The 27,572-nt window shown below is 41.2% G+C and overlaps 2 protein-coding genes across 3 annotated transcripts; one reads left to right on the top strand and one right to left on the bottom strand.

Moving 5' to 3' along the window:
* Positions 1-1,737: 1,737 nt before the first annotated feature.
* THAP4 (THAP domain containing 4) lies at positions 1,738-14,772 on the bottom strand. Of its 2 annotated transcripts, XM_053459030.1 has the most exons (6): positions 14,648-14,772; positions 12,851-13,773; positions 5,439-5,598; positions 3,866-3,975; positions 2,991-3,094; positions 1,738-1,972 (listed from the first exon to the last, which is right to left on the bottom strand). In XM_053459030.1, exons 1-6 carry the CDS (start codon positions 14,722-14,724, stop codon positions 1,853-1,855), a joined length of 1,494 nt encoding a protein of 497 aa, XP_053315005.1. In that variant the 5' UTR covers positions 14,725-14,772; the 3' UTR covers positions 1,738-1,852. The 2 variants fall into 2 exon arrangements, with proteins under 2 accessions (XP_053315005.1, XP_053315007.1); XM_053459032.1 differs by lacking the exons at positions 12,851-13,773; positions 14,648-14,772 and adding an exon at positions 11,645-11,747.
* A 288-nt stretch (positions 14,773-15,060) lies between these two features.
* Positions 15,061-25,178, top strand: ATG4B (autophagy related 4B cysteine peptidase). Its single transcript, XM_053460171.1, has 13 exons — positions 15,061-15,182; positions 16,280-16,381; positions 17,030-17,101; positions 17,440-17,538; positions 18,325-18,426; positions 19,662-19,734; positions 19,832-19,911; positions 20,159-20,325; positions 22,017-22,095; positions 22,813-22,958; positions 23,038-23,094; positions 24,084-24,177; positions 24,283-25,178. Exons 1-13 carry the CDS (start codon positions 15,170-15,172, stop codon positions 24,354-24,356), a joined length of 1,158 nt encoding a protein of 385 aa, XP_053316146.1. The 5' UTR covers positions 15,061-15,169; the 3' UTR covers positions 24,357-25,178.
* The last annotated feature ends 2,394 nt before the right edge of the window (positions 25,179-27,572 follow it).

Here is a 27,572-nt window from a genome sequence, read left to right as displayed (position 1 = left end):
TGTTTCTCTGCCAGATTTGTGCCATGCACGTGGGCCAAATGGTCCACTCTAGTTAACAGGTATTGGGGTAGACAACTGAAAAGCAGTAGGGGACAAGACTATCAAGCATTATCAAAGCATACAGGGTACGACAAACAGGGTGAGACTAGCTCAGCCGAGAACACTGAAACAGCACACTCTACGCGGAGATCAAGATAGTCCTGGATTTTAGCTCAAAAGCAGAATTTCAGAGGAGGTGCAGAAGAGGTCCTCTCCTGGGCCATCAATAGTAAGGTGCCGCTGGTATCCCTCTATGCACATTGAGCAAGTAAGTCATGAAATACCATAAATACAAAAAGTGTCTGAATTACTTTGACATAACATATATGCAGGGTCATCTTCATCACAGAAAGTGGCCTAGCATGCCATCTTTCACAAATAGCAGAATCTGCTGGCGCTCTATACATAAAATGTTGCTATAGTTTGTTTATTTTGTTAACCCTTTTGGTCCCAAACATATATGGTATGCATTAAAGAAACAGTCTAGTTTTGTGTTTTTCGTTTTGAATGCACATTAAAGTTAATTGTGTATACTAGAATCTTCAGATACCATACATGTAATTGGCTGCTGTCACTAACATTGATTTCAATTCATTAGAAAGGGAATTCTACCAAGTATATGCAAGAAGCATTCTGAATTGTGCCAGGGGTGAGAAAGTGCCAATCCTCCTCTGCTCCTCAAACGCAATCAAGCCAGCACTCCCCTGTCCCCACACTCAGTAGAGGCAGCTGGGGAGCAGTTAAATGACACTGTCAGAGATTAAGTGGTTAGTCACAACACCTGGACGTACCTCTTTATCTCTCCCAATGTTACGTGACCCTGCAGGGGTAGCACGGCAGCCCCACAGTGGGGCAAGCGACCTGTGTGTATGTTACTGTCTTTCTGGGTATGTTAGTGTCTGCCTGGGAATGTATGTTAGTGTCTGTCTGGGTATATCAGTGTGTCTATGTTAGTGTGTCTGCCTGTGTATGTTACAATGGGTGTCTGGGTATGTTAGAATGTGAACATGTGTGTTTGGGTATGTCAGCATGTGTCTTTGGTTATGTTATTGAGTGTGTCTGGAAATGCATGCAAGTGTGTGGGGGTATTTTAGTGCGTGAACATGTGTCTTTGGTTATGTTAATATGTGTGTGTCTGGTTGTGTTAGTTCGAGTATCTGGGTATGTTTGTGTGGGTGTCTGGATGTATATGTTAGTGTGTGTGTGCATGTGTGTTATTGTAAAGTGTCTAGGTGTGTTAGTGTTGAGTGTCTAGTTGTGTTAGTGTTGAGTGTCTAGGTGTGTTAGTGTTGAGTGTCTAGGTATGTTAGTGTTGAGTTGTATTGGTGTGAGTGTCTGTGTGTTAGTGCGAGCATCTGGGTGTGTGTTAGTGCGAGCATCTGGGTGTGCGTTAGTGCGAGCATCTGGGTGTGCGGTAGTGCGAGCATCGTGGTGTGCGGTAGTGCGAGCATCTGGGTGTGCGTTAGTGCGAGCATCTGGGTGTGCGTTAGTGTCAGTGCCCCTCCCGACGTCAGGCTCTGGACCCGCCCTTGTTATGTAATATATGCATATAGACGTGTGGAGACACAGGAACAGGATTCTGTGACGTATTGTTAAGTGCACAGGCAATTAATGAGTTACACAATGTACTTAGCGTGCTTGCTGTAAGGAGCCTGGCCGTTATGTCAAAGGATTAATAATTATTCATTGGTATGCAAGTTCCTGGAAAAATAAATGCTTTTATTAAGACACGCCTGAACAGTCATCAGCTTGTGAATTTAATAAGGTCAAGTAAACTGTTGAGGTATCATTTCTGCACCTTGGCTGGGGCCTTTTAGGAAGACAACCTCCTGTATGTGACGTGCAGATGAGGAGCCAATGGCTGTGTGCTGGTTGCCATGGAGACTGTTTGGACCAGCTTTCCTTCAGAAGTCAGTCGGAAGTTCCGAGAGATCTGTAAATCAAAAAAACATGACTTAGAGTGTGCTATAGGACTCATCATATTGAAGTGTGAATGTTAATAAAGAAATAACTCCAAAACTTTGCAGGTCTCACAGCACTAACTGACTACTTGACCCCAAAATAATTACATGCACACTACCCTGGGCATCGACTGGCCATCTGGCCAACCAGGCAAATGCTTGGTGGCCTGGTGCTCGATTGCATGGGTCTCTTACTTTTGCTGCCACTCACACACCAGACCCAGCACTTTAATGTGTGTCCAAGAGCGGGGCTGCCTGATGAGCAATTGTAACATTGTAGCTTACGTCCCTGCATACGTCATTTAGTAGCTGCTGGTCTGCCTGGTCTGCTTTTCCTCCTCAGTCTGGCCCTCTCTGTACCTACCCTTTAGCATAGAAGATACACAGTAGATCAGTGCTAGACTGATGATATGTGTATACCACTTTTTTTTTTTTTTTTTTAACTAATACAGAACATTAACCTGTTTCTGTGTACTAGAAGCCTTACTTGTTGGTAACTGCGTTTGATATGGACATTCCAGAGCATCCAAGAGGCTTGCAGAGCTGCATTTTGTTAAATACTGAGCAGTCATCCCCATCATCAAATGGCATGGCTGTTCCTTTAAGACTAGGACCTCCATTATGTTATTTCTAATATTACAAAGTAGTTGTCATCTGTGCTCATTATACAAATACCTGGGAACACGGAGAAGCACTGCTTCTCCAGGTCACCACTCCCCACCCACCACGGCATTTTCCTGTGTGTAGGGCTAGCCCCGCCCAATGATGCCAGCAGCACCGCCCACCGACACCAGCAGCACCGCTTACCCACATCCCAAAAAAGGAGGGGTCTGGGTAGCTGTAGCCTGGATGTTCCGGGGTATGATTATACCGCATTCTGGAATATGCTGGAACAATGCAAAGCAAATAATAATAATAAAGTATGTTTTATTTGGCATGTAGGGTGTAAGTAAGATTAAACAGCCCATGAGGAGATCTGGGTTCACTTACCTGCTCGACATAAGGTTCCTTGGCAAAGCTTATCCTGTTGAGGGAGAGTGAAGTCAAAGTGAGCTGTTCTCCTTGAACTTCCCCTTCCTCTATCTCCACAACACCTGAGTAAAGACATATCAGAGGGTAACTGTACTGTATCAGCCTCTTCCTTACAACCACTCGTATATGTACAATATGTACAGTATTTTACTGATCAGAAACGGCATATAGATATCACCATATATTCTGGGACAAATTAAAAAGTATTCGAATTTAGAGGTGTGAAACAAATTGGCATTTTGGATGCAGATTATCAACAAATAGAGTATTCATTGCATGAATAAGCAATACACATCACAGTTCCTGGAGTTGAAAATATCACCCAAAGTAGAAATGTTTCAGCCCACCTAGTCTGCTATTTTGTTTCCTGCTGTAAAAATAATTACACATTACATTGACCATGACAGTTGGTAACATCCAGATCTACATTGATGGTGAATTGCTCCAGAAGCAGCACTGCTATATATCCACGAGTGCCAGAGAGGCTTCCCTTTAAAGTCATGCATATGTTTGATCTTGAACCTCACAATATCTAAGGCCAGCCAAATTAAAATGTCTACAATGTACATATAAAAATATTTGGATATGCACTAAATGTTAATAAAAGTAGGATCGCCATAGGCCTACAGAGACTCTTTATCAGCAGCCATCACTCATGTGTTCTAATGGCACGTTGTGTTTGCTAAGTTCATTGGAAAACCCTTTTGAAATTATGGTACAAGATTTCCTTGTTTTCTATGAAAACAACTTAGCGACCCCAAACTTTTTAATGATATTGTACATACACCTTCATTGGGCTGTTTTGTTTGTATATACAGGACACATTATATTACCTATATTTTGGGCACATATAAAAGCAACTTGGCTGGTGCCAGGCTTGATTTGGATAAATCCACATTCTCTGTGCAATGCCTTCCCTGTCTCAGGATCAGAAGCACAAGACCTGCACAAAATGTAAAATAAATTCATAAATCAAAGTGGCTTCTATGTACACTTCATACTGGCCCAATTAATAGTTTACTGTACTTTCTTATAGTCTCATAAGCTTTAACTTTGCTCTACGGACCTCAACAGTATATGCAGCAGCCCAGCATCATATAAAGTGAACTCAAGGATTTGTAGTAAAGAAACTGGATAAAAGCTGCTGCTTGCAATCCATATGTTAACAATAATAAGAATACAAATCCATGTGAGTCCACGTAACAAAGTTTGGTGATCATGTTTAGTTTCTGTTCTAAGAATTTGGTTGTTACCCTTTTGTTAAGTTACTGTCCCTCTTTATGGCTTTCATAAAACGTGAGTAGAAGGGGAATAATATCAGGGCCAGGACATGGACTATATACACTCACTGGCCACTTAATTAGGTACACCTTGCTAGTATGGGGTTGGACCCCCTTTTGCCTTCAGAACTGCCTTCATTCTTCGTGGCATACTTTCTACAGGGTGCTGGAAACATTCAGTTGGTAATAAGATGCCCAAAGTGTGCCACCAGACCATTACACCACCATCCTGAACCGTTGATACAAGGCAGGATGGATCCATGTTTTCACGTGGTTTACTCTAAAGTCTGACCCTGCCATCTGAATCGAAACTCATCAGACCAGGCGACGTTCTTCCAGTCTTCCATTGTCCAATTTTGTTGAGCCTGTGCGAATTGTAGCCTCAGTTCCCTGTTCTTAGCTGACAGGAGTGGCACCCGCTGTGGTCTTCTGCTTCTGTAGCCCATCTGCTTCAAGATTCGACATGTTGTGCGTTCAGAGATGGTATTCTGCATACCTTGGTTGTATCGAGAGGTTATTTGAGTTACTGTTGCCTTTCTGCCATCTCGAGCCACTCTGCCCATTCTCCTCTGACCTCTGACATCAGCAAGGCATTTTCGTCCAAAAAGCTGGCGCTCACTGGATAGTTTTCTCTTTTTCAGACCATTCTCTGTAAACCCTAGAGATGGTTGCGCGTGAAAATCCCAGTAGATCAGCAGTTTCTGCATTTTTCTCAGACCAGCCTGTCCGGCACCAACAACCATGCCACGTTCAAAGTCACTTAAATCCCATTTCTTCCCCATTCTGATGCTCGGTTTGAACTGCAGCAAGTTGTCTTGACCACGTCTACATGTCTAAATGCATTGAGTTGCTGCCATGTGATTGGCTGATTAGCTATTTGTGTTAACAAACAATTGAACAGGTGTACCTAATAAAGTGACCAGTGAGTGTATATTCTAGTGCTGCTGCTTTAAACAGTTAAGGATAGTAAAAGTTATGCTAGTTGAAATAAAAAAGTACAGGCTTTAGGTTAATTAAATAAGCATCTCTATTGTATCTTACAATGGACGTATAGATACTGCACGTATTTTGATGGTCCTGTAATACATAACAGAGTCGTGTTTGGTTTGAACTATTCTTTACTCACGTGAAATTCAGCATAGGCTGTCCCACGTGAGAGATCACCAGTTCCTCCTTGTAGCGGAATGGTGCAATAGTGGGAAACTCTCCTTCGCCAGCTGGTTCTGATACCCAGGATCCCAACATCCACGCAAGAGGGACAACAGCAGGGTTTAAAGGTGTCTGGCCTGCAAACCAGGAGGCACAAATGAAGACATTAAAAGCCTATAAAGGAAATTGTTCACACACTATATGGCCATATATTACTTAGCCCACTACTACAACAAAGTAACCCAATTTTGTCCTATGTTATATTGAAATGACCATAGTGTGACAGGACCCCCAACATTTATGCCTTAGACCACAAATTTAAATGTATGGTTTTTTTAGGGTGTGCTAAATTTACAGTAGAATAAATACAAACACATTTCTGACTTTTGTGCCAAATAAAGCTATCCAACCAATGAACCGCATAACATATTTGAATACACACACACACACACATATATATATATATATATCACACACACCGATCACCAGCTCACCGCTCTTCCTTCCTTTTTCATAGGTACTGACCACTTTAAACCGGGAACACCCCACAAGAGCTGCAGTTTTAGAGATGCTCTGGCCCAGTCGTCTAGCCATCGCAATTTGGCCCGTGTCTAAGTCACTCAGATCCTTTTTTTCCTGCTTCTAACACATTAACTTTGAAGACGAAATGTTCACTTACTGCCTAACATATTCCACCCACTGACATGTGCCATGATAACAAGATTATCAGTGTTATTCACTTCATCTGTCAGTGGTCATAATGTTATGGCTGATCAGTGTGTGTGTGTATGTACATTATATATATATATATATATATATATATATATATATATATATATATATATATATACATACGATATTTATATACTGTATTTGCTCGATTATAAGGCAAATGCTCTGAAAAATAACCATCGTCTTATATTCAAGGTCATCTTCTAATCAGATCTCAAACAGAGGTCTGACTACAAGACTAAGATCCAGATCCCACGCAGCACTGCAGGGGAACCGGATCCTCGTCTCCTGCAGCCGGTGGAGGTCTGTGTGATGCGCATAGACAACCTCCGCTGCTGCCGGCACGTCCTCTGGGGCTTCTTTGATGGAGCGCCGGCATCACATGACCTTCCGGCAAATAGGGGGTTAAAAGGCATATCTGGGAGGCAGAGTGATATATCAGGGAGGCAGAGTGGCATATAGGGGTATAAGGCATATCTGGGGGGCAGATGTGCATAAGTGGGGGCATAGTGGCAAATAAAAGGAAATAAAACAAAAAAAAACTGTTTTCTCATAGGTTTTATTAAATATGAAAAGATTTTTACATGTGAATTAATATTTACTAGTAAAACTTTTTTTCCTATAAGGTAGTCTTATATTCAGGCTTTTTCTTTTTTCCCAAAATAATATTTGAATTTTGGGGGGTCGTCTTATAACCAACCAACATTTCTTTCCTGATCCCGGGACAAAGGGGTCCTAAAGGGAGCGGGTTTACGCACTCTGCATGACCCTGCAGCATAGGGCTTTTGTTTGAAACCATGGAAACATGCAAAAAATAATAATAATAATAATAGGGAGTGCTAGAATGCAAACAAAAACAAAAAACTTTAGGTGACCCTTTTGATCAATGACAGAATTTAGGCTCGGCAACACCCCCTGGTTACAGACATACACCACACAACATATATATATATATTTATGTTGTATCCCTTACATAGTGCCCTATAGGGCGTATTTTTAATAGTCATGACTTAATGGGTTTTGGGGGTAGTGAACGAGGCCAGGGGGTTATACTTTAGGGCTTGGGCAATGGAATGTAAGGTTTTAAAAAATTATTTTTATCTTATTTTTATTTATTTATTTTGTGCTGTTATTGACAAATATCCCTCTAGGGACTTCTGGAACATGTTATTATGCAAGTGATGTCACAATGACCCACTTTTTAGTGATTTTTTTTAAGCTAATGAAAATAACTTACTTTTTTGTTAAAAAAAAAAAAAAACTTTTTCCACTTGTGGGAAGAGGGAGAAACATTATTTCTCACTCTCTTCCCTGTAGTAAGCCTGCAGGGGATATCCTGTCCTTCAATGACCTTCCGGTTATTATTATTTATTGTTTTATATAGCGCCATCAGATTCTGCAGCGCTGTACAAAATAAGATGATATACAGAAACAACAGGCGAGGAGAGCCCTGCTCAAATGAGCTTACAATCTAATGGGAATTAGGGTGTGTGGTAAAAGTGCCATTGTTAAGAATGGATGAGCCACACTAGTATAAGTATTGCAGGAAAGGGACTAGGAAAGTTCAGCTAAATGGTGTTAAGGCCTACCCATAAAGAAGTGGATCTTAAAGGATTTTTTTGAAGGACCAAAGGAAGGGAGAATGGCAGACAGGCCGTGGGGGTGGGATTCTAGAGCATAGGGGCAGCGCTTGAGAAATCTAACAAGCGTGCACGAGCGCTAGAAATCAGAGGAGAGGACAGACGGAGATCATTGGATGAGCGGAGAGAGCGGTTAGGAGGGTATTTAGAACTGAGTGAGGAGATGAAGGGAGGGGAACCGCTATGAAAAGCTTTGAAAGTAAGAGTCAGGACTTAAGACCTGAAGCGCACAGGCAGCCCGTGAAGCGAATGACAGAGGGGAGAAGTGTTAGTAAATCAATGGGAGAGGAAGAGAAGTCTGACAACATCGTTCATGGTGGATTGTAGAGGGGTAAGATGGGGTAGGGAGATCAGGTAAGAAAGGGTTACAATAATCAAGACAGGAGACAACAAGGGCATGGACAAGAGCCTTAGTGGCATCTTGTGTTAGGAAAGGACAGAGGCAGGCCATGTTAAGATGAAGGCTGCAGTTTTTTGAGACAGACTGAATGTGTGTAGTGAACGATAAGTCAGAGTTAAGAATGATACCAAGGCAGCGAGCTTGAGATGGAGAGATGATTGCACCATTGAAGGAAATTAATGAGGGAATGTTAGCATTGGAGAGAGGAAATATGAGGTGTTTAGCTTTTAATAGATTAGGTTTTAGGAAACGTCTAGACATCCAGTTAGAGACAGAGAAGAGGCAGCTAGTTGCACGAAGGTTGAGATGAGTTTGCCAAGGGAGGTAGTGTAAAGAGAGAACAGAAGGGCTCCTTGAACTGAGATGGACGTGTTACTGGAGACAGAGACACTGAAGGTACGATCGGAAAGGTAGAATGTGAACCGGGATAGGGCAGTGTCACAAAGACAAAAGATCGTGAAGAGTTTGAAGGAGAAGAGGGTGGTCCACGTTGTCAAAGGCTTTAGAAAGGGCAAGTAGGATTAGCGTAGTGGCCTTTTGATTTAGCCGTGAGTAAGTCATTAGTAACTTTAGTAAGGGCAGTCTCTGTAAAATGTCCAGAAGGGAATCCAGATTGCAGAGGGTCGAGTAAGGAGTTGGAGTCAAGAAACTTAGTTAAGGAGAGATATGGGACGGTAGTTAGATAGATCGGTTGGGTCCAGGGAGGGCTTTTTCAATATAGGAATTATGGTAGCCTGCTTGAAGGTGGACGGGACAGATCCAGTAGAGAGGGAGAGGTTGAAGATATGAGCTGGTGGAGGGGCCAAGGTAGATGAGAGAGACTGGGTAAGGTGAGAAGGGGTGGGATCAAGGAGACACGTGGTTGGACAACAGTAACGAAGAACAGCATGAACCGTATCTGTGACAGGACAGAATTGGTTAAATGTAGAAAAGGGAAATGAGTTCTGTGTATAGGAGGGAGAGGAGTCAAATAGAGGAGAAGGGCAGGTGGGGGACAGTGCTGATATTTCATATCTGAGAGTTTCAATTTTACTATTGAAGTATGTGGCAAAGTCTGAAGCAGTAAGGTTAGTGAAAGGGGTAGTTGTGATAGGGTGAAGAAGGGAATTGAAGATGGAGAAGAGATGTTTAGGGTTACGAGACAAAGGGAGGTGAAGTAGGTTTCCTTGGCAAGGGTAAGAGCAGAGTAGTAGGAGCATAGCATTAATTTGTAGTGCAGGAGAAAGACATAGAATGAGACTTACTCCAGCTACGTTCAGCAGCGCAAGAACAGAGTAGTAGGCTGACGTCAGCAGTGACGTCTCCCGGAAGAGAATGCCCGATAACGTAATTGGGCATTACTTATGTAACGGCTTTCCGGCGTTTGGTACATATTGACCCTCGCTGCAGACACAGTGGACGGGATAAATCTTAAATGATCATTATTTTGCATTATTTATTATCCTTAAAATATCAAAAATCTCTTTGTAAACAACATTTGGGGTATAAACTGGTTTCGTTGACGGTACCAAGCAACCCCAAAGGGGAGTATAAAGAATTTTCACCTTGATTGCCTTTTCAGCTGTAGCACTAGAAAAACTGACATACAATCGTCCATGTATAAATACAGGACGGAACAAATATATTCCAACCCTACTGAAAGTCTACTGTAAACAACAATGTCGCCGGCCACAGGTTCTGTATCATTTACATTACCTGACATGTGCAGCAATGCATGGTATGTACATACAACCTACAGTGCTTATCGTGGTATAATACATGTAAAATTGGCTCAAGGACATTAATATTGCCTCTAGGGCAATCAATTATATACAACAGTGTATTTTGCTTTGTAAGTGGTTTGAAGGTAAGTGGGCATTTTGCCATTAATTTATCTTTAAAAAGCTGTTACGGAGCTCTTCTGTTTTAAAACAATGTGATCACATAGTTACCCAAGTCTGTCTTATTATAAACGGTTTGTACAGCACTGCCCTCTAGTGATCGGAAGATGTTGTGGCTCTGGGAAGCTGGGCATTACATTTTTGTTTACATTTCCCTACAGACTTAACATACAATTTCCATAGTATTTTTATTTTTATCATTACGCTAAAATCCATTTCCTGTGCATATAATGCAGTGTGGATCAAAATGAAGCAATGTAATGTATATAAAAGACAGATCATGCCAATAATTCTTGAGGCTGTAACTATATTAAAGTTATCTTCCACAATTTCCCGTATACCTTGTGACATTGCTATCATATGTATAGATAAAAGCATACTCTATTCTACTGATCATATCACTTCATACCCATGTGTACGGGTATGAAGTGATACGGGTCCCCAGCCCATCCGAAACGGAATACAAAAATTCCGGGACAACATGAAGTCCCAAGGTTGTTTAAATTCAGACCTTGGTTCACCATTTTATGTTAGGTGTGCGGTGTATGCGTTCTTTTGTGGACTGCGACTCCCCCAAAAAATGAAGAAGGGGACATGTTGTCCACCGTGGCATTATGGCACCTGTCACTTTTTTGTTTTCACATCGGAGCCACTGACCTCGGGGCTTTTTAAAGGCAAAAATGTAAGTGATTAAAGAATTATTTCTGGGAACTGTTTGAACCTTCATCAGTACTTGGAACAACGTTTCCAACGCTGTGTTTAATTATAGAAACCCTTAGTGCCCCATGCAGCCTCACCAACAAAGAAGGCATATTAAGGTACAGTGAAAATCAATTGGTGAAAATTACACGGGGCGGATTGGGTCCATGGGTGCAGCGGCAGCACGACACGTATACAGCCCGACAAGGAGCTACAGGACATTAAAGTGTATATGATTGCTGGCAGTGCTGGGGTGGCACTGACGGGGTGGCCCTGGCTCGAGTAGCAGCAGATCAGGTGAGTGCCTGTCTATGTTGGCCAGAGACAGGCATTGATTTCTGGGCTGTCACTTCAATAAGAGCTGCCAAAGAACCTTAACACCTCCCACCTAGCCATGGACATGTAATATCCAACATGTACAACCACTGTCTCGATCAAAATCTCTCATGATACGCAACGTCCCACACTGCAGATTCTGATGGCTGAAGCACATTCAGATTTTATTTGCCCCGATTGCCCAGGCTCTTACAACATCTGCAGCTGCGCACTCTGCCCCTGGTGTAGTTGTTGCATTCAACAATCGACAAAAATTTGTGAAGCCGCACAGCCAGAACTCTCCCTTAAGTTGCATTTTTTTAATAACAAAGGTGCCCTTCAACAGGAGGCATCTCGGTACAGTCCTGCTCAATAACAGCGGTGCCCGCAGTGACACCTCCACTATCGTCCGCAGCCATCTTTTACATATGCCTTTACATATGCTTCACTCGTATGCCCACACACATGTGCACGTAAAAACACAGCAAAGTTCAGCGCAGACGGATGGCTGCATTACCTGCACTAGACATTTTCCTTCTTTCTCCTGCAACGGGAAGCACATGAAGTCACTGGAAGCAGTGCATGCTGGGACATGGTCTCAAATTACTATGAGAAACTTGTTTGTGGACACTGGACAGGAGCCAAACACCTGATGTCACTTGTCTATTTAAATAATACACATGGGGGATGTTACATGGTTTTCTATTACAGGCAGCTAAAATGACAATTAAGTAAATCAAAGCTAGCTATGTCTAAGCTTACAATCGCAGGGAGACGGATATATGAAGCGGAAAAATGTTTTCTATTACCATATGATGTCATCAGTCATTTAATAAGAACTGAAAGGGATCTGATTTTGAAGTCACTTAGAATCATAAAGTATAGTTAAGAGTTTTGGATATTATTTTATTGTGAGAGTTTCCTTTATTGTACACAACTGTCGCATATATATATATATATATATATAAATCAATGAATCATAACGAAGACGTGTGTTTTCAGGGAGGGCTTAAAACTTCTGTTTGTTGAGCCTATATCAGGAGCACTCAAAGACTTGGGGGGCTTGGTCTTGTTGTTGCTGGTCTACTCAGACTTCCAGGCAGACCAACAGCAGCCCCCCTCGTGATTGCTGCGTAGGGGCATTTTTTAGCCATGACGTACCAGACACGTCACTGATCATCTAGGGACATTGTCTCATAACGTACATGGTCTTCTGTTGCAAATGGGTTAAAGTACTTTAATATGCATTGTTCTATAGTGGGTTTGTCAAGGTTATAAGACTGTGCCAAGATAATTTCCCATTTTTACAATGTGCAACCTGGCAGATAGAAAATGGTGTATACAGAACCAGAGCCCCCCTTAGATGCAAATAAAGATCCACTCAACATTATATTCACAGATGTAAAGGTACTGTTCCACTTCAAAACATTTGAGCTCTCTACCATGTTAAGCAACTAAACCTTAGCAGATCTGTCACTTTCATCTTTCCTCTGAAGGTTTAACCACATACAAACAACACAGAAACTTATAGGAAGCTTTGTTTAGTTTATACAGCCTACCTACTAGGATGGATTTCAGCATTCAACAGCAACCATGATGCAACGGCTACAGTCTGCAGAGTCATGGAAGAGTACCTTTACGTGTGTGGAATATAGTTACTATAAGTCATGCCACTGTTACATCTCTTGAACACATACTTAAGTAATGCTATTATAATACATACATTGGTCGGTGTGGTTAGGTGGGTTGCAGTCCTGCTCACAATCTGTCCCGGTTGCCCTCTTGAGCCGTATTTGCCCAGGCAGAAGGTTTGATGGAAAGCAGTATGAATGAAGGGAATTAATGGCATGAGGAGATGATGCATCGCTATCCTGCAGGTTGATGGAGTCTCTTTGCCTTGCACGGAGTCCCTGTCGGTCAGCACTTATCGAGATTGTCTCATCTGAATTTTCACAATGAATCACATTTAATTGAAGGGGAACGTCCACCCTGGAATCCACTGGTGATGATTTGTCACCGTCCACCTCTACGTGACACTGTAGGTCAACGGAACCCATCAAATCGCATGAGAACACACCACTGACTTCAATATCTGAATGGAAGGGTTGACTGCGTGGATGTTCAGTCGCCCTGAAACCTACTATATTAAGCGCATTATTCTCATTAGATCCTGCTTTTGGTAAGGTTGAGGGGCATGCTGTCCTGCTATAGGAATGCAAGGAGGAGATAAATTTACAGGCTGAAGACCTGTTAGGTGAGACAAGGATGCAGCTAGAGGCATTTAGGTCATCACCGGCAAACACGTTGGTCTGGTATCTATTTCCAGGTAAAACATCATCACCTGGGGACACAAGAGAGCATTTTTCTTGAACATGAGGAAAGGGGCATTTTGCCACCTCCTCCTTTTTAACCTGCCCCGTAATGTGTGGCCGGGCTACGACTTTCTTCCTGCGTTCCCTGCTGCTAGGGAAGAGGGAGGGCACGGCGTTGGGTTTAAGAAGCGGACTCTGGTCAGGCATTCGCAACACAAAGCTGTCAAGGCTAAAGTGATCACTGCAAAGGAAAGAGTAAGGGCCCGGACTCCAATTACTGCGCTGTAAAGCTGCTGTCCAGAGGGCAAGACGAGCAGGATCTTTAAGGGGGAACCTATAAAAATGAAAAATCACAATGAGAAGTGATATATTGTTTTGCACATTTTATTTTTATCGCTACGTTTTAGCGTCATCCATTAGTCCCTTCCAGCGCCATCTTGCTTAACCCTTATTATTACCTCAGTTTCTAAAAATGTGCAAAATGTATTATTTTAAAGGGTAAGTCCTATGGGAAAATCATTTTCTTTGAGGCTTAAATACAGTAGCATGGTTTTACTCCTTTATCTCCACTGATGTCAGTACTGTAAGCTTGTGAGCCGGGCTCTCTCCACCTAATGTATCGGTTTGTCTTAGTCCGTCAATACTTGTCTTGTCATACCCCTTTAATATATGTATTGTATTAAGTGCTGCGTAAATTGTTGGCGCTATATAAATACAAGATAATAATATTAATAATAATAATACTTTCCTTTATGAACATTGATTATTAAGAGTGTCAGGCTGGGTATTAAGACTGAAGTATTCTATTGTTTACCCCAACGAAGTAGAAGTATTATGAGGAGTCAGGATGTTTGTCTATTAAATTGAGCTAAAGTAACAGAGCTAGAAAATATACATAAGAAAAAACTTTCTTTAAATATTGTATTATCTGACAAGAGTTCTTTTAAAACAGAAAGCAATACAATATTTCTTTTAGCGTAAAACAAATTGGCGGGTGTTCTCCTTTAACTACACGCAGTTCATTACAACTGCTCTGCGACGCCCGCATGTGGGAATGGACACTTATTTCAGCTACGAAATGACCCCGCCCTCAAATAACTAGACCACGCCCTTATACGTTGACCACGCCCTATAATAGCCACGCCTATTATTGTAATCTTGTAGGGTCCATTCAATCCAACCCCGCAAAGCTCCGCGCTTTACGGTACCTGTGAAAGGATACGATCCCCCGCTTTCCCTTGCCTTGCCGATTCGTGCAATTCGGTGCCGCACAGCAGATCACCATGACCACCCGCCCACTCTTTAGGACGTACAACAAAATGGTGGTACTCGTCTACCAGCGACCGGTCTAGCTGTTCTTCCGTACAGAAAGATGGCGCCACTCTCTTAACCGGAAGCAGTTTCTCCGTACAGGAAATACCATTTAAAGTAGACCCCTTTGTAGGTTTGCTTCTTACATATAAGACTATAGTTTGAGACAGCGTCTAGTGACATCTAATATATTGGACGTTGGCTAACGTGATTTATAAAACACTGGCAAGTGCACCATGCCGATATTATATTTCGTACAACAACATGGCGCTCTACGTGGATAAGAGGCACATCCGTATTTGCAGACATTCTTAGTTACACCTTAGTAAAGCTGTGTGTAATTGGGCCTTTCAGCTTCCGTAGAAGCATTGATTAGGATTGGTTGTTATTCTTCACTATAAGTGGGTGAAGTAAAAGGGATGATGGACGCAGGTGAGTCCTGCTTTTATGTGTCGGGCTGTCAGTCGGTTTATTTCCATCACGTTTGGGTTAGCTGTCACACTGTGCGTTCCTCTACCTTATGATTAGCAGTGCATGCCGCCACTTTTAGGGGGGGTTACCGTTTTCGTTCTAGTGGGCCTAACAAGAAGATAAAATAGTATTTTAAACGAAGACTTCAGATTCCGTTACATTCCGGGCAGAACTAGTACTTTATTTTCAAACGTAAAATCTGATCATGTTAGTGCTGATGATCAGATACATCAATAAAAGCTGTGTTTCTAATCTAATATTAAATAACGACACTGGTGTGGATTTAATTGACATTTTTTAACTTCTTTATTGACCTTCATGAATTAACATTTATACCAATGTCTTATTGCTATGGAAACCACCTCATCCTTCCTCAGATTGCGGGGCGGCCCTTCTCTACCTAACGCACCGGTTTGTCTTGGTGGGTCCGTTCCAGATGTGTCATAGCACTGAATATATGTATTGTACGAAGCGCTGCATAAACTGCTGGTGCTGTATAAATAAAAGATGATAATAAATGCCATCGTCTGCACAGATCTGAGCTGTGTATTGACGATACGTTAACATTTAACCATAATAGTGTGAACGGATGGACACACAGCGCAGGTGCCTCATCGTATAGGTGCCTCATCAGCGATAGTGTGTCATTCGTCTTATAATGTGATGACGTTCTGCAAAGTTTGACACGTGTTACAGGCGATCGAGTCATTTCGCTCATGCGAGACTATCGATATTTCTGATTTATATTGATATGAAAGTAATAATACTAGGAAATAAGATCCAAAATGTTCATGAAGAGTTAAAAGGTAGATTACGCTTTACTAAGGTATTTCTTTTCATCTCCATCTAATCGCAGGCAGCAGCAGTCGCCCTCCTTTAAGCGTTTGACGGTTCCGTTTCCCAAAAAGGAGTGCAGCAAACTTTTGAGAGAATTTGTTTTTTTACTATAAAGTGTTGTTTAATGGAGATTTTTTCAGTGGTTTTAAACATATTGATAACGTTTTACATGATGTTACTATTTTGTTAGATATAGTGATCTTTCCCTGTTTTTCCTACAGCAACCCTGACATATGATACCCTGCGATTTGCCGATACCCCAGACTTCCCTGAAACAGCAGAGCCGGTCTGGGTGCTGGGCAGGAAATACAGTGCGTTGACAGGTGCTGGAACTTTAACTCTTCATATTTTATCTCCTTATTTTATATATATATATATATATTATATAATTTGGTCTGTGATTCTACAGCCTCACCTAATCATTCCATGTGATCCCATTTCTCCTTTAAACATCTGATCCCCTAACTGTTGCTCTTCAGTTCACCTCTCCATTATTACTTCTCTCCATCTGTAACCATATAGTCTATATCTACCCTCTAGCTTTCCACATCTGATTTATAACCCATTCCCAGCTTACCATGTCTGATCCCCTAATTTCTCCTCTGCTTCCTGTTTGACCATCTAACCCGTGACCAGTTATCCATCTTTCAGTTTATAATTCCCCTCTAGTTCACTGCTCGCCCCAGCTTTCTCTCTTTCACATCGTCGTCATTTCCCATCTCCCATCCTACAACCTCTGTTTCCATCAGCCCTGTCCAGCTGTCCATCTCAGGCCCCTCTCCTGTCTTCATTTGCTCTGTATCGCCCATGCTGCCTCTCTTGTCTGAACTAATTCATTCGCCTCTAATATTGTTATTTTCACAGCGACCGTCTCGTATTCTTATGCACAATGCTTTTTGCACCTATTGCTCGCCTGTGTCCACCGCTCACTTGCTAATTATCTGCTGTGTTTTGTTCTTTTTTTGTTGCAGAAAAGGAGGAACTTCTGAATGATATCACATCCAGACTCTGGTTCACTTACAGAAGAAACTTTCAAGCAATAGGTGTGTTGGAATGAATTTATGAATACATCAGTCAAGTTTCTTAATCAAAGAAGTTTAAATCAGTCATTTGTTGTTTATAATTTCTGACTGATGTGGTGTAAAATGCTCAGTTTATTGCATTATTCAATTAATTTCATTGTGCACTTCCATTGAAATCAATGTGAGTACTTCTTGTGGATGATGCACCACCCTTCATTGGGTACGCTGCCCATGCGCACTAGTAATCAGGAAAGTAACTTGGCCAAATACATTTCCTGCAAGCCAATGCCATTTGAAGGAATTGTTGGTTTTCCTCTTTGAATATTTATAGCGTTCTGTTTCTCCCCTTTCGTTTTCAGGAGGAACGGGTCCTACATCTGACACAGGCTGGGGTTGCATGCTGCGCTGTGGGCAGATGATTTTTGCTCAGGCTCTCCTTTGTCGGCACATAGGACGAGGTAAGATGATGTTGATCTTGTTCATCCTTTCTTGTGCGTTTGATACAGTTAGTTCTTTCAATGTCAGGAGGCTTTTAAGCATTGTTAGGTGATGACATGCAAGCGATGACGTAATCGAGGCATCGATCACTCTGCCTATGACTCACGACACCGCTTATTCTTCTATATGCAATAAACATTACTTTTTGTCTTAATATGGGGTAGCCATGCTTTTCAGAGTTGGAAAATGACAAGGTGGCACTTTGTAGGGCGTAACGCTTCATCTATACATTGTGCTAGCCTACTGTATAGGTGGGGAGTTATTTCAAAGTTTAAATTGCCCCACTTGTACGTCTGTGCTGGCATAGGCATGCAAGTATAGTATTCTGGGATAAAACAATATGCTGTCTGGGTGAGCCAGACCTGGGCAGCCATATGAGGGAATCACCTGGCACAGGTATTGAGATAATTTTAATTTTGAATATAATATAGATAGTCTATTACTAGAGAGTCTTTTAGCATAATGTGTATGTGAAGTGTTATAGACTGCAATATAGACTTTAATGTATTCCACATACTTCTAGGCTGTATTTTTTTTTTAGCATACATCATAATGCTGGGTTGCTAATAAGATTCGTCATGCTTTATGTATAGCATTACTCAGACTGGATAGACTGGCTTTTAGTTTGAAGAGCTGGACTCTTGTAATCTGAGATCCATCTCTTGATCAGGCTTTTCAGTTCGGTTCAGCTAACTCATAAATGGAGGAGCTAACTATATCCTTCTCATTATGCCTCTCTTATGTAGACTGGAGGTGGGACGGGCAGAAAAAGCCACAGGGGGAATACCTTAACATCCTAACAGCTTTTCTGGATAAGAAGGACAGCTACTACTCCATCCATCAGATCGGTGAGAGACCGTGCGTGGCTGAATGAAATGTATGTAAAACAGGAGGTGCTCACTAAACACCGCGTCCTTCGCAGGGCGTGCTAAGAGATATTCTGTATATATATGTTTTGGGATGATAGTTAGAAAATGCCGTTATACAGGAGTTTCAATAACTCGTGGCTGGCTTACTGGACTCCTGTGCTGCGTTTGATAGTGATTGAGCTAGGGTCAGTCAGATGTATAGCAATACAAAGGCACTTATAATGAATGTGACATGGAGCTGCGGAATTTACAAGTTGCTAAATAATTGGGACAGACTTTAGGGAGGCGCTGAAGACACCAGTGTGACACCCGATCAACAAGTTGCTGCGCACAAATCTAGTAATTACTGTAAAGTACTGATTATATTACTATAGCTGGCACGTCAAGACACAATTCTAATTTTTCCTCTTAAAGGCTCAGTGATGCCCCACTTTTTTTGTGGGGGGGGCAGCTCAGCACAGGCCAGAAAATGCACAATCACGTGCTTTTAATGTCCAAGACTGAACCAAGCAGTGTAATATGACAGTGTGTTAGCTTGCCAGACTTGGCTGGGGTCTTGGAAGCAGCAAAGAGGAGGGACTTGTGACCGCTGCATTTTCAGGAACGCTGCTAATGTTGCCCTAACTCCTTTTGTTATGCGTAATTATATATATATATATATATATATTTATTTTTTTTTATTATTTTTTTTATTTATTTATTTGAATTGCTATAGTGCAGGAGATCAGACCTTACATTTGCTGCACATCGCGGAGCTGCTTGTGTTAGGGGCTTCCTTGGTTTGCCACCAAAAAGAAACCCACATTTGAAATCCATAAAAAAGATAGTTTATCTTTTTAGAAGCAGCACTGTTGTAGCGATGTACAAATACAATCATGAACCCTCATCTATGGTGAAGCCCTGTACTAAATTTCTACATAAAGTGAGCCTTAGCACTGTTAGTCAGGCTATAAACCTTTAGTGTTACTGACAAACATTTTTAGTCTATGACGGTGTTACTAATGTATTATATAATATAGCAAATAGTATGTTTCAGAGGAATTTCTCTTGTTCTTAGTGTATAAAGTTCACAGTAAGAACATTGGATCTGGATGTATTTTCTCACTGTAGAGAATTTTTTCCCTCTAGTATATCTAGGCCTGTGTTTGTCAGCAGCGTATACAATGGGTTTAGACCTTTTAGCAGATACTGACTTGGTTCTAATGTTTCTGCAGCCCAAATGGGAGTTGGAGAAGGCAAATATATTGGACAGTGGTATGGGCCAAACACTGTGGCACAGGTGCTAAGGTATGTAACTCGGAACCATATTTTGATATAATCCTGTAACCGTACCTTATGGTTTATTCCTTCTTCCAATAATACTTTTCTGTTGCTTTCACTTTAGGAAGCTCACCGCCTTTGATCATTGGAGCTCCATCGCAGTTCACGTAGCAATGGACAACACCGTAGTAACACAAGAGATACGTAAGTGGTTTTGGGAGTGGGTGAAGAACGGCATATACAGTTGCATTCCCGGAATGAATATCCCAGAGATCCCCAAATTCCCGTTGTGTTCTATCGAATAGTGAAACTTTTCTGTTGAGACGAGTTGTTTTACCATATGGAAATAGGACGTGATTACTGTATCAGCTTGTCCCTCTTCCATAAATGTTGTAAAAGTATGTGAAACATGACTCAGTGACTCGAACGCTGTTCTGCTTGCTGTCTGCAGGGAGAATGTGCAGAGCGGGGAGCACGGAGAGCTGTGACGCTGGGCCCCTGTGTAACGGTCACCCTGGGGCATCGCATTCAGACGGGCCGTGGAAGCCTCTTGTGCTGCTCATACCTCTACGTCTGGGACTCAGCGAGATCAATGAAGCGTATATTGAAACACTGAAGGTAATCGGTTCTACTAAGTGACACTGTGTGTTTACCTTAGTTACAACGCTGTAACAGTTCACAACCAGTGCAACGTGTAACACAAGGAAAGATTGAGAGTTTACCATCTAGATTGGGGCTGTGTAATGTTTCCATACGATATGCCAGTAGATTTTCAAATGAAGCTGATCGTGTAAGTACTGTAGGGATTTTCAGGAGAACTATAATGACTGTTTAACATTTTAAAGAGTGGCTGGCAAGGTGCACTGCGTAAAGTGTGACACACAAAAAACTATATATAAGAAGTTATACTTGCATCCATGGTGCTGGTTCCTGAGGCATGCTAATATGGCTGCCCGGTTTCCTCACTTCCCTATAGTGCTATGAGCGCACAGCATTCTGTGACATGGTATGGTGGGTCATGGGGGGCGCACGCCTGCGTGAGCAGCCAAGCAGACAGCCATGTTTGTAATTTTTATCTCTGTGGTGACTTAATGCAGGTATCAGGGTTATATGTATGTATATAACATATAATTAGGTTATGTAGATATATTATAAACACATATGCAGTCGTGTGAAAAAGAAAGTACACCTTTTTGAATTGTTTGGTTTTACATATCAGGACATAACAATTGTCTGTTCCTTACCAGGTCTAAAAATTATGTAAATACAACCTCAGGTGCACAACAACACATGGCATATTACACCATGTCATGATTTATATAAAAATAAAGCCAAAATGGAGAAGCCAAGTGTTAAAAACTAAGTACACCTTATGACCCAATTTCAGCCAAGCTTTAGCTGTCGGACAGATGGCCTCACATTTGACTTTAGAATATTTTAGTATACAGAAGGATTCATGGTGCTTCACAGTTGGTGAGCTGTTTGTACCGATACACTGTGTTTGGTTTTTGCCAAAGCAGCACCGTGCATGATGGCCAAACTTTGGTCTTGTCTGTCCAAAGGACATTGTTCCAAAAGTCTTGTGGTTTGTTCAAATACAACATTGCAAACCTAAGCCGTGCTGACATGTTCTTTTAGAGAGAAGAGGCTTTCTCCTGGCAACCCTTCCAAACAAACCGTACTTGTTCGGTCTTTTTGTAATTGTACTGTCATGCACTTTTAACAAATTTCAAATAGTTTGGAAATTGTCTTATAACCCTTCCCAGGTTGATGAGCAGCAACAATTGTTTCTCTTAGATCATTGCTCATGTCTTTCCTTCTTGGCGTTGTCAACACACACCTGTATGCTCCAGACCTGAAAACTGCTAAAATATCGGCTTTATAGAGGTGGTTATGCTTGTTGATGATCGATTAATTAAGGGCATTTGATTAACAGCACCTGTCTGCTACTTAGCATCTTAATTCCTTTGTACTTTGCTTTTCACACATGGCTTCTCCATTTTGTCCTTATTTTTGTTGAGTAAATCATGACATGGTATAATATGTGTTGTTGTTCATCTGAAGTTGTATTTACCTAATTTTTAGACCTAAGGAACAGATGATTATGTCCTGAAATGTAAAACCATAGAATTCAGAGGGAAGAGGGTGTACTTTCTTTTTCACACGACTGTATATATATATGTATATATACGTGTGTGTGTGTGTGTGTGTATGTATATGTGTATATATATATATATATATATATATATATATATATATATATATATATTAATATTTTATAGTCTAATGTGTGTTTTTCCACCTCACAGCAATGCTTCATGCTCCCTCAGTCATTAGGAGTTATTGGTGGGAGGCCTAATAGCGCTCATTACTTCATTGGATATGTTGGTAAGTAATCTTTTGGTCCAGCTTTGCTCTCATGTCTTACATGTAGTGGGGTGCATACTAATGAGAAGCTCATATGGGATGGCTGGATGCAAGTAAGACCTAACACAATCAGGAAAATGACAGTATGATGCATATCTATCTATATATAATATATATATATATACACATATACAGCTGAGGGCCACAGCTCACCAGGGACCAGGGACCTCCAGCTGCACAGAAACTAGGTTTTTGCTAGTCCTCAATCACTGTAGCCAGACCTTTGTATACAAACCAGTTGGGCAAAAGTCAATTATTAAAAGTTTGCTTGATTGCAGTAACACGATCCATATTCGCTATTATTGGGCAATCATGTAAATAGATTTGCATTACTACCTATCTGCGTAATACATTTTAGGGTGTATTCTCTAACCTGACAGTTTGCAGGAGGGTTGAACATTTCAGCTTGCTTACTTCATTATAATTATAAAGGGCCCGCCACAGCTTCTCCTGCAAGAAGGCAAAACTGACCCTGGGGACTCCTGGGTTAGTGGGTACACCCCAGAGTCTGCTGTGCTGTCTCAGCTGGGCAGGAACAGGCAAAATCGGGAATTACAAAGGTGACCATTCATTATGAAACTTTAATAATAAACTTTCTGTAGTCCATATAAATGAATAGATCAGGCGAAAGCGAGTTCCTTTAATAAAACACTCAAGTTATCCGTTATCATCTTGCAGGTGAAGAGTTGATCTATCTGGACCCCCACACTACACAGCCTACCGTGGAGCCCAGTGACTGCAGTTTTATAGCAGACGAGAGCTTCCACTGCCAGCATCCGCCGTGCCGAATGCACGTTTCCGAGATCGACCCCTCTATAGCAGTGGTAAGTGAGTGCGTACTCGTGGAAAGAGACCGCTGCTGCCATAGACTTTAGATTGAGTCCTCATTTTTATTTCTTCTAGGGCTTTTTCTGCAACACAGAAGATGACTTTGATGACTGGTGCCAACACTTTAGAAAGGTGTGTGCGGAATCCTAGGAAACATTACATTTTATAGCGCTTCAGCAGACGGCAATATCACAATATATTTCCTCCTAACACTCTCAGCCAGCATCCTTATCAATGCGTCTAAAAGACCAACAACCTCCACAGACCATTCTGACTCGACCAACTCATCCCCATCCAAGCAGTACTCTCTTACTGTTTCACTTCCCCCTCAACCGACTAGATTGTAAGCTCTCAAGACCAGGGCCCTATTCTCCATTTGTACCAGTTTATTGTTAGTGATTTTAAAGGATTCTGACTGTGTTGTAACAGTGCTTCGGAATCTGCTGCCGCTCTATTAATGAATGTAATAGGGGACAGTGAAAATGTAACAGTACCATTAAAACTGACAATCCGATTAACGCGTTAAGACGTACTGGGAAGAGGGCCCTGCTTTTGCAAGCTGACAATCTATTAGGAATTTGAAGTGGGATGAGAGAGGAAAGACAGAGAAACATTTGTGGTTTTTTTTTATTATTATTTAGATTAGATAAGTCAGGATCTTTACAGATCCTTTTACCATGTCTGGTGTTTTAATATGAGAAACTGGCAAACATCCCTTATGCTAGTTATATCCATTAACTAGTGCCAATGTTAATCCCCTATTTTAAAATAAGTTACGACTGTAAAATAAACAAAAAAAGCACTAATAAGGACCCCATGTACTAAATATTGCACATTGAGTGCGTGTGTGTGTATATGTGTGTATATATATATATATATATATATATATATATATATATAGCTTAAGTCTGAGAGCCTGCCTGTGTGAGTGGGGGAATTAACTGAATTTGGAGACACTGCTGCAAAGTACAAAGCTAATGAATGTATACAGGTGAGGATATTTCATGTTGTATGTTAATCACATGGCTACACAATGTATGAGGATGACTGCTCCGTAGCTTATATTTGTTTTCTCGATTCCTCTGGCTCCGTAGCTTATATTAACGTTTGTATCTTGACAGCTTTGTTTGACTGGAGGAGCTTTACCAATGTTTGAAGTGGTGGATCAGCTACCTCTACATTTATCCAACCCCGATGTGCTGAACCTCACGCCAGGTAACACAAGCCGTTCCGTACACAATGCTTTATAAGCACGTGGAGTTAGTTGCGAGATCGCGCAGAGGCAGATCTAATGCTTTACTCTCATCTGTTTGGCCGCAGATTCCTCGGACGCTGATCGACTTGACAGATTCTTTGACTCCGAAGATGAAGAATTTGAAATCTTATCTTTTTGAGGTCATTAGACTCTTAAAACAACTGTCTGTAAGAGAGGAAACAACATGCTTACTTTATTCCGAAGCAAGACGCTCCCTTGTGGTATAAAGGACTCTCGAGGGACTGCTGGATATTTTATGCTCTCTGGGACTGTTGGAAGATTCCAGTTGTGGATTTGCCTGTACCACGCATCACATCATAGTACGCCATGTCTTCACATGGTGCGTACGGCTACTGCTTCTGGATTCAGCGGGGAATTTTTTTCATGCTTTGGTTTATTACATTCCATGCACAGGAAAAATGCCACTACTAAAAAAAAAAATGAAAATATGGATAAAAATGAGAGTGAAGAGGAAAATATTGGAAATATCATTGCCTGGAGTTGGACTTTGTAGTAGCACGCTGTAGCTGTAGATACCAGGCTGAGAAGGTTTTCTAGAGGAAAAGCTGGTGACAAAATAAGGGGGCTCGGGAAAAATATAATAACGAATTAATAGGATGAGTGAGAAGAATCAGCTGCGTTTTACAAGATCGTGCTGGGGATATCTGAGACTATGCCTTGGGGTGAAGATACTTTGCACTCAGCATTGGGTGTCTCGGGTCCTCTAGAAACGTGGGGTTTGTGCTGCGTATGGTACAGGAACTGCATAATCGTTTGACATTCACGCCGCTAATGCTTTGCGCCTTTTTATTTTTAATTGTGAACCTTCAGATATATTACACTCTTAATAATTAAGAACTCGTTTTACTTTCTTTGTTAACATCTGCACTTGCGGATCAGTAATGCTACTTGGTCTTAAATTAAAAACTATTTAATAAAGAAAAAAAATGGTGCCCTGAAAGTAGTGGTGTCTTCAAAAACATTTTCTGAAGGAATCAAACTGTCTAATATTTTAACAATTTACACCCTTTTGCTTATTGTAGCAAAAGGTTAGCAAACCTGAGTTATGAAACTCTTGCTTTGGACAGTAGGTCTAAAACATGCTATGCGCTAACTGAGGGCCAATCTGGAAGGGCTGTACAGATCAAGAGCACATAAGGGAATGTGATATACTTATATAAACTTATCAGCCATAACATTATGACCACTGACAGATGAAGTGAATAACACTGATTATCTTGTTATCATGGTGCATGTCAGTGGGTGGGATATATTAGGCAGCAAGTGAAAATTGTGTCCTCAAAGTTGATGTCAGAAGCAGGAAAAATGGCATCTCCAAAACAGCAGTGGTCAGTACCTATCAAAAGTGGCCCAAGGAAGGAAAAGCAGTGAACCAAGGCTCATTGATGTACGTAGGTGGTGAAGGCTGGCCCGTGTGGTCAGATCCAGCAGATAAGGTACTGTATCTCCATTGCTGAAAAAGTTAGTGGTGATTCTGATAGAAAGGTGTCAGAACACACAGTGCATCACAGTTTGTTGCGTATGGGGCTGTGTAGCCTCAGGCCAGTGAGGGTGCCAATGCTGTCCACTATCAAAAGCATAAGGGGCGCATAAGAACCGGACCACAGAGTAATGGAAGAAGGTGGCCTCGTCTGATTTTACATCATGTGGATGGCCTGGTGTGTGTTTCGTTTACCTGGAGAACACATGGCACAGGATGTACTAATGGGAAGAAGGCAAGCTGGTGGAGGCAGTGTGATGCTTTGGGAAACCTTGGGTCCTGCCATTCATATGCATTGTTGCAGACCACATACACCCTTTCATGGACACTGTGTTCCCTGATGGCATTGGCCTCTTTCCACAGGAGAGTGTGCCCTGCCACAAAGCAAAAATGGTTCAGGAATGGTTTGAGGAACACGACAAGTTCAAGGTGTTGACTTGGCCTCCAAATTCCCCAGATCTCAATCCAATCGAGCATCTGTGGGATGTGCTGGAAAAACAAGTCCAATCCATGGAGGACCCATCTCGCAACTTACAGGACTTAAAGGATCTGCTGCTAACGTCTTGGTGCAGATACCACAGCACACCTTCAGAGGTCTAGTGGAGTCCATGCCTAGAAGGATCAGGGCTGTTTTGGCTGCAAAAGGGGGCCCTAATGTTATATAGCCGATCAGTGTATATAGCCTGCAATGCTGTTTTACTATTTAACCTGGAAACATAGGTGATGTTGCCTGGCAAGTTTATGGGGGAAAAAATGAAACATTGATCACTCTTTGGATCTTTAAAAGATTAAATATACAGAATCCAATAACAACATTTTGTATCCTCTAAATCTGATTAAAAACTACTAATACAACAAATCAAATTTCAGCCTCAACCCCGATCGACGTACATAATCTTTTCATTAAAAATTTAAACCTGAGGATTATCACATTATTTTATTTTTAATGTATGCATTAGATGCTTTCACACACAGGAATGCTACAGCTTTTCGAATAAAGATTACGCTTCATATAAAAGGAAAACTCCTAGATACAAAAGATTAAAGGGAAACTGAGATCGATTATCACACGGGAAGACAACATCGGCAAATCTTTCCCAGTAAAATTCCAGCTACAGACGTGCCTTTCAAAAGAAAGAAATTCATTGTATCAATATACAGAATCATTCCTTATCCTTTTTCATAGAAATTAATACATTTTATAGTGAAATCCCATAATATTATCACCAATAGAAGTTAACTGATGTGCGGTCGTGTTCACTATGACGACAGGTTTCCACAACTGCTGCTTCTATGTCAAAGACACTTATTGTGTGCAATACACTTGAGACAATAATGCTTAATTGTTTGTTTTTTTTTTTTTACTTATATTTTTATTTGTTATAAATGGTTAATCCATATGTGATTTTCTTCTGATGGTGCATGTCAATGCTCTGACATGCATTATATACCAATAAAACTATACATTTAAATAAAACAAAGTTAGTTAACTGAAATCTTGGAATCAATTTGGTGAATTTAACAATTCAAAGATTTATATCCCACCTGCACCTACTTGTAGTAAATAAAACATCTAAATACCGTACTTAATTATGGATGTTCTTAAGGCTTCCGAGCTCTCTTTAGTCAGATTGTAAAACGCCTGTATCCCCAAGTTGGAATAATGTAAAATACAAATCAATTATCAATACTTCACAAAAAAGTTATAAGCATACTTTGAAACAGTGTTACAAAATCGGGGAATTTTGGACATTAAAATATCAAGCTAGCAGAAAAAGTCCTGCGTTCCTCTCCCAAAACTAAAATATAGCGTATGCGTATATATATATATATATATATATATATATATATATA

The sequence above is a fragment of the Spea bombifrons genome, chromosome 3 (assembly GCF_027358695.1).
Source record: "Spea bombifrons isolate aSpeBom1 chromosome 3, aSpeBom1.2.pri, whole genome shotgun sequence".
Classification (NCBI taxonomy): Eukaryota; Metazoa; Chordata; class Amphibia; order Anura; family Pelobatidae; genus Spea; species Spea bombifrons.
Note: the sequence above shows the minus strand (reverse complement) of the source record. Positions and strands in the feature narration are given on the sequence as shown.